Source organism: Lycium barbarum, chromosome 2 (genome assembly GCF_019175385.1).
Source record: "Lycium barbarum isolate Lr01 chromosome 2, ASM1917538v2, whole genome shotgun sequence".
Taxonomy (NCBI): domain Eukaryota; kingdom Viridiplantae; phylum Streptophyta; class Magnoliopsida; order Solanales; family Solanaceae; genus Lycium; species Lycium barbarum.
Window position 1 is genome coordinate 17840554 of NC_083338.1, and position 7688 is coordinate 17848241.

Consider the following 7688-nt stretch of genomic DNA (forward strand, 5'->3'; position numbering starts at 1 on the left):
ATGAAAAACAAGAGATACTTTTTCTCAAAATATGGACAAACGGAAGTTTAACTCCGAAAGATGCACTTCATGAAGTATCCCGAAATTTAATTGATTTATTTATTCCCTTTTTACATATGGAGGAAGACAACTTATATTTACAGGACAATCAACACGATTCCTTTATCCCCTTTTTACCTTTCATGATAAATTGGCTAAACTCATAAAAAAAAAAAAAAAAAATAGCATTGAAATCGTTTTTTATTGACCAATCAGAATTGCCTTCTAGGATCTATAATTGCCTCAAAATGTCCAATATATATACATTATTGGACCTTTTGAATAACAGCCAAAAAGATCTTATGAAAATTGAACATTTTTGTAGCGAAAATATAAAACAGATATCTAGGCCGGAATAGGGTTATATACATTCTCATTATGAGAAGGGTCATTCGGGCCTATCCAATTAGATACTATGTTTACATATGGATCCCTACATCGTTACATTCCATTTAGGATTAGGAATACGCGTAATCGGACCTGCTTTTTACATATCTCTATTGAGACCCTATTCACCTAAAGTTAATTGTCTTCTCTTGATCAACAAGAATCCCAACACACACCTGCAAGACCCAGCAACACCAACAAACATAAATCCTAGTTTCTTCCCCCAATTTTCCTTCTTTTTCGATTTCCCATGAGATTTATCGTGCTTTTTATCGTGGTTAGAGTGTTTACTCTCCAAGGTTGTCATTTTCGGAGCAAAATACACAGATTTTGGAGGTGGTGGTAGATGGCGGTGGTGCTGATGTGGCGGTGGTGGCGGTGGTGATAAAGGACTCACATTTTGCTGAGGTAAAGGACTCATATTTAGCATTTGGGTTGGTCTCCAACTAAGCTAAATCTTCTCCAAAATCAATAAAGATTGAAGCTTTAACAATTGGGCATAAAAAATTAGGGTTGAAAAATTGCAATTAGTAGCTTTAATAATTGAAATGTGGAAGAAAGGGAGGGTGGGGGTGGGTGAGAGGATATAAATAAATTTTTAAAAACTAATTTTTATTAAAATATAAAAACTATTTTTACTGCCCTCACTAGCCATTTTTAAATTATAATTTTTTTTTGGTGCCATGTCAACCTAAAATGCCACAAAATACTGAAAAAATAAGGTCAGGGGATAATAAGTTGCCCGCAAAGATTGAATGTATCATAATTAATCTGAGTATACGTTGGGGGGGTGGGGGGGGGGAGGGAGGATATTTATGTATTTTCCCAAATTAGAGAGGATGGCTCAGGATTTAAGTTGTCAGTTATCAAGTACATTCCAATTGGAGGACATACTTTTTAGAAATTAGAATATGCTATAGTTTGCACTTTGCTGGCGATGTGCAACGGCAGTACCACGCAGTATTTTCAAAGGCGTTTTGAAGGCGTGTCCCGGAGCGAGTTTTGGGGTGGAGCGTATAAAAAATGCTCCGGGGAGCAAATGAAAAGTGTAGATCCATAGGGCGTGCGTCCTAAATTTTGGAGCGTAAGTCCCGGGTGTAAAAGCGTACGTCCCGACCGTTAATTTAATTTTTTATTATATTAAATGTATTTTTGCTGCAAATTATGATTTTTATTATTGATGTAGTGATAAGTATACTTCATGTTATCACGTTTCTATGTTGTAGTGATTTTTTCTAAAATATATGATAAAGAAAACAACACTCAGAGAAAATAACACTATCATAAATAGTTTTTTAGTACTCCCTTCGTTCCATATTACTTGGCCACATTACTAAAAATGTATGTCCCAAATTACTTGTTCATTTACAAACTAAGATAAAATCAATTAAATCTTTCCCATCTTACCCTTAGTATTAAATGATCTTGAGAATAGTCAAATATCAATTAAAATGTATTTATATGAGAAAGACAGTGGTAAAGTAGGAAAATATATCTTTTATTTATGATTTCTTAAGGAGCGTGCAAAAGGGAAAGTAGTCATGTAATATAGGACGGAGGGAGTAATAAAATTATAAAATTGAAGATACATGAGACATACATCTCATAGATTCATAGAACTTATGCCTCATGTCTCAGGGCTTACGCCTCGCCTCGTGCTGCGTAAAATGTCTCGTCTCGCGACCCTGCCTGTGAAAACACTGGTACCAAGTAATGAGAAAATAATATATTGATACTAAAAACTAATCAAATATTTAATGATTAAACTTATAAAAAACTAGAATATGATAAACAATGTGGGAATAAGATCGCGAATGTTTGTGTTTAATTCCTGTTCCGGCGGTTACTTGTTCTCAGCTTTCTTAAGAAAAAATATTTAATTAATAAACAGAATTTTGTTATAAATGATAAACTAATAATGGCCAAAACATATTTCTTCCTTTTACTACATATGTTCTAGATAAACAAAGCAGCCGAACTAATTTCTTTGCAACTCAGGATCCAAGAATATATATTTTAAATTATGTGCATAATTTGACTTGACACACAGTTTAAAGAAAAAAATATTTTTAAAATCGGTGGTCTTAAATATGCAATGAAATCTTGTGGCAAAAAATATTACTAAGATTAAAATGAGAACTTTACAGTTAAGTTATTTTCAAATATAATAGTGTAATATTTCTTTAATGAATTAATGAAAAAATATTGTCACATCAATCGGAATGGAGACTCGTACCATCTGAACAAATTGTGTTCAAATGACACAGTAAAAATAATTTTAAAGGGTTCAGATGATAAAAGTCTCAGTCAAAAAATTTAAATAAATTTCACGAACAAGTTTGAAGTTCTGTCTATCGTTAAGTCACGTTTAGATAAAAAGGAGAATATAATGAGAAAGGATAATTGGACCGTTCCTATTATTTACCTTATCTTTTATTTGGAGCTGCCTAGTCAACATTGGGTCCGTTTACCCCTAGAGTTTAATAATATGATCTAAAATTTCTCTTAAATGTCATATTGGTAACCAATTTTCTTTAAATTTAGTATTCCTACCGTCTCAAAATATTAATCACTTTAGCTAAAAAAAAATGTTTCAAGAAATAATTATTACTTTAAAAATTTGAGATTAAAGTTGGTTATGTGTGAATAAGGCAGACATAAGGCAGAATTTTTACAAAGTCTTGTCTTGCGATTTTCTAATTTATTTTTATGACTAAGCCGAGGTTCGAACCCTGAACCTCGGGGTATTTTAGGCGAAGGACAAAAATTAAAGACCAGCAATTTGAGGGGCAAAAATTTAAAGACCACCTCCAACGAAGGACATCGTGCAAATTGCCCGAAATAATACGTTAAAAGATAAAAAAAAAATATGAAAATATTTAAGAAATAGTTATAAATTACGTTATAATAAATATTTTTGAAATTTTATACATGTAATGTGGGGGTTTATTTGATTCGATTTGACCTTTTTTAGTTAAAATCAAACCAAACCAAGAGTGGTCGGGTTTTTCTTTTTAAAATCAAATCAAGTCAAACCAAACCACTCGTCGAGTTTTTTTCTCGATTTAATTCAAATTATCGGTCTGGTACGATTTGACGGTTTGTTTTGTACCTTCTAATTTTCCTTGTATGCATTACTGGATGAAGCTAACAGAATTTAGCCTTTTTGAAAGGTGGAATTTTGCTGGTGGACAGTAAAGTCGCTAGCATAGAATTGTTTTTCTTCATAGGTTGTTTTTGAGGTTCCTGACTCTATAGTCCAATGTGCAGGTTGTGTACAGATTTTATTTGGCTGAAATAAAATAAAATAAAAATCAGTTTTGACCCAAAAAAAAAAAAAAAATCATTTGTGCTTGAATCTCATAAAATTGCAGTTTGAATCATGATATCTTTATTATTGTTACTTCATTAGATTTTATTTGGAACATTCTTTGAGCAGACAATTTAGACAGCGTTGTAAAACCTCTACTATTATTTTTCAGGAGTACTGAAAATCCTATTATAGTTAATAATCTAATGACTCATAGCATGTTTGGCCAAGTTTTTGGGAGGTTAAAAGTGTTTTTTTTTTAAAAGGTGCTTATATTAAAAACGTGAGGTATTTGGCTAAGTTTTTGGAAGAAAATAAGTGTTTTTAGAAATAGTAGAAGTTATTTTTCAGAAGTTAAAAAAACGGAAAAGGCTCATAAATACCCTTAACGTATCGGAAATGACTCATAAATACCCTCCATCCACCTTTGGGTCTAAAAATACCCTTAAGGTTTATTTTTGGATCAAATATACCCTTCAAACCAACGGATGAACTTAGGTCAGATTTGACACTTTTAAAAAGTCATGTGACATTTTCTGATTGGTGCACTTTTTAAATTTCGAAATAATTTAAACCGACCCGTTATTCTTAAATTAAAACCGTCCGGTCTAGAAATTAGAACGTATTCTAGAGCTCTGCATATCCGGTGAGTCTCTTCTTCTCCATTCAAGAAAATTTATTTCTTCCTCTTTTTTTTACTGCTTTTGTTTATCAAACTCCTCCATTAAAGAGTGCATAAAGATTTTTTATTTGCCTATTTGAGATGTAGGGAATTTGGGTCCACCCATAAGGGATGCTTAAGACCCATTAGGGTAATTAAACCTAGCCCTAATATTTCCAATATAATAACACTTACAGTGTAAAATAAAACAACCACTGTAGTATTTTTCTGCTCTTCTCTTCTCTACAATATATTAGGGTTTAGACTGTGATTTAGGGGGTTGCTCCAATATATCGTGACAACCACCATCGGCCAGTAATTCCAGCCACGCTTCGACCTCCGTTTCCGCTACACGAAGAACACGTAAGTTCTCCTTTTTATGGTTTACGCGCTATCTAATTAATTTAGATTAATGTGTTATATGTAAACCTACATTGGTATCAGAGCCATAGGGTTGGTTTTCTGGTCTGACAAATAATTATAGATCTGTTCTGATTTACTGTGTGTATCTAGAACTGAGTTTTTTTTTTTTGCACTGTGCAATTGGAAATAATAAAACTTTGTAGTATACTGATTTAAAATTACGTTTTAAGTCAGCTTAATGTTTTCTTATATCTGGATATATTTCGACTCAGAACCTTTATCAATTTTTTTCTACTAATTTGAACTAAAGTCTTAAAATTTGTTAAATATTTAGATTTTAACCGATAATAAATTCTGAAATCAGTTTTCAAAAGAAAACAAAATTAGGTTGTTTTCTCAATCACTACAGCACAACAATATCCCACGGGAATAGAACCTTCTCATCCTAAAAAAAAAAAAAAAAAGACTTACTGATGCTAATATGAAATAAGATAACATGAAGCAATGAGTACCAAAGCACGAATTTTCTTCTCTTGATACCTCTTTGTCATATATATATAGCCGATTACTCTGACAGAAAGAACATAAGGACCAAAGAGGAAGAAAAGATCAAGTTTTTTTTCTCTCTTTGTCTTAAAAAAAATAAAAAAATATAGGTGCAGAGGCTTCAATTTTTTTCTAGCCACAAGGACTAAGAAGAGAAGAGAGAAGCAAAGGTTTCCCTTCTCTGATGGCTGAACTGATATGGAGCTTGGTGCTCCATCGGAGGTAGGGAAACATGGAGAAGAAAAGATGAAAATTATATTTTTTTTTGTAAAGTGCCCAACAACAACAAACCCTAGCTTCATATTTTTTAAAGAGAAGATATTTTTTTTAATGGGTTTGAGTAGTTTTTTTTTCTTGGTGGCATTACAAGACTTTTTTTCCCCCCCTCCCATTTTAGGAGGATTTATAGTGTTTCCACACTTCCCCTCCAGTGTGACTCGAACCCAGGACCTACCGGTCGTGGTCATTACAAGACTTGGGCTTAGAGCCCATATCAATTTTTTTTGCTTTTTTTTCGTTTTTTTTTTTTGCTACTGAACAAGTGAATGGGCTAAAGGCCCAGTTCACCAATGCAACATTTGTTTGGGCTAATGGCCTGAATTAAAGGTTTTGATTTTATAATTCAAATCCAGATTAAGAAAATTGATAATATGGACTTAATTTTCAGAATATAAATTTAGTATTTAATCTGCAATTATTATCCCAATTAAAAAAAATGTTAATTAGTTTGTCAAATATGTTTAACATGTTTAAAAATGTTAATTTGTTTAACATGAGATTTATTTGCTAATTTGTTTAGCAAGTTTAAAATGTTAATTAGTTTAACATTAGATTTATTTGATTGTTTTGTTTAGCATGCTTAAAATGTTAATTTGTTTAACATTAGTTTGTTTTTTTGTTGATGTGCTCAACATGCTTGAAATACTAATTAGCTTGACAATAAAGTTATTTGTTATTTTTTTTGCTTGGAAATGTTAATTAGTTTAACGTTACTTTCACGTTAATTTGTTTGATGTGTGCTAAATGCTAATTAGTTTAACATCATTATGGTAAAGTCTATGTTAACATTTTTAGCATGTATAATCTGTTAATTAGTTTAAAACATTTTATGTTAATTTAGCATGAAATATATGTTACTTGGTTTAACATTAATCTTGCTTGATTTGTTTAACATGTGTACCATGTTAATTAGTTTGACATTAAAATTTCGTGTGAATTTATTAGCATGCGTATAAAAGTTAATTTGTTTAACTGATAATCCATATAGGATTATAAAATCATGATAGACAATTATGTTGCCTAAATATGATTAAGATGCTAAGCTAGGTAATTGACTAGGCTAATTTTCATGATATTTTAATTTCTGGATGATGATTGGGAACATAGTGAACTCTCGACTCCATGATTAATATATATGTTTATTACCTTAGTCAATTGATGCTTAGTTTCATAATATGTATGTGTGTTGAACATAGTGCCTTGCGTTTTATTATTTTAATGGTTCTCATTATTTTTTTTGTGTGTTAAAGAATGACTACTGCTTCGAAAAACATTGTTGCTGAGCTAAACAAAGGGTTGAAACTCAATGGTGACAACTATGAAACTTGGAGTTTGAAAGTTCAATATGTGCTGGAAGAGCAAGAGGCTCTGGAGGCCATTAACAACGTCATGAATGAGCCTGAGGATGGCAACACGGTTCAACATAGGCGTGACCGTGAAGCGTATTATGCTTGGCGGAAAAAGGACTCCACTGCTCGCATTACGTTGCTAAGCACCTTGGATGATGACATCCTAAGGGAGTTCAAGGATCACCAAAGGGCTATGGAACTTTGGATTGCTTTGAAGAATAGGTTTGGTACCTGTTCTACTGCAAGACTAAGATCCTTGACGATCAAGTTTGACTCTTACAAGAAACGCCCAGAGCATTCAATGAAAACGCATCTGAGGCAAATGACAAACATGATCGAGGAGTTAAAAGATGTTGGTCATGTGTTGATCGATGAACAACAAATTCAAGCTGTCATACGCTCTTTGCCTAGTTCGTGGGATCATATGAAGATGCACTTGACTCATAATGAAAGAATCACAAATCTGGAAGATGTCCGGAGGCATCTTGAGTTAGAGGAGGAACGACTTGAGGCTGCAAAGCCAATAGCTGAGTTGCACATGGCAACAACCTCCAAAAACAAAGGTGATCCACAGCGAAAGAACTGGGGAAAGAAGAGAGGGCCACCTCAAACTCAGCCAGCTCAGCCTGCTAAACAAGAAAAGACTGAAAAAGGAAAGAATAGACGTCCCAAACGTGTCAATGTTGCTAAAGTGAAGTGCTATAATTGTGACAAGAAGGGTCACTATGCCAAGGATTGCTCTGAGCCTCCTAGA

The 7688-nt window shown here is 32.8% G+C and overlaps 1 protein-coding gene across 1 annotated transcript in view; it reads left to right on the top strand.

Annotated features, from left to right (window-relative positions):
* Positions 1–7157, top strand: part of LOC132628422 (DNA-directed RNA polymerase subunit beta''-like) — a 9880-nt gene extending 2723 nt beyond the window's left edge. The window contains exon 4 of the mRNA XM_060344202.1: positions 6820–7157. Within this exon, the coding sequence (XP_060200185.1) occupies positions 6820–6868 (49 nt within the window). The 3' untranslated portion in view covers positions 6869–7157. The remainder of the gene's footprint in view (positions 1–6819) is intronic.
* The last annotated feature ends 531 nt before the right edge of the window (positions 7158–7688 follow it).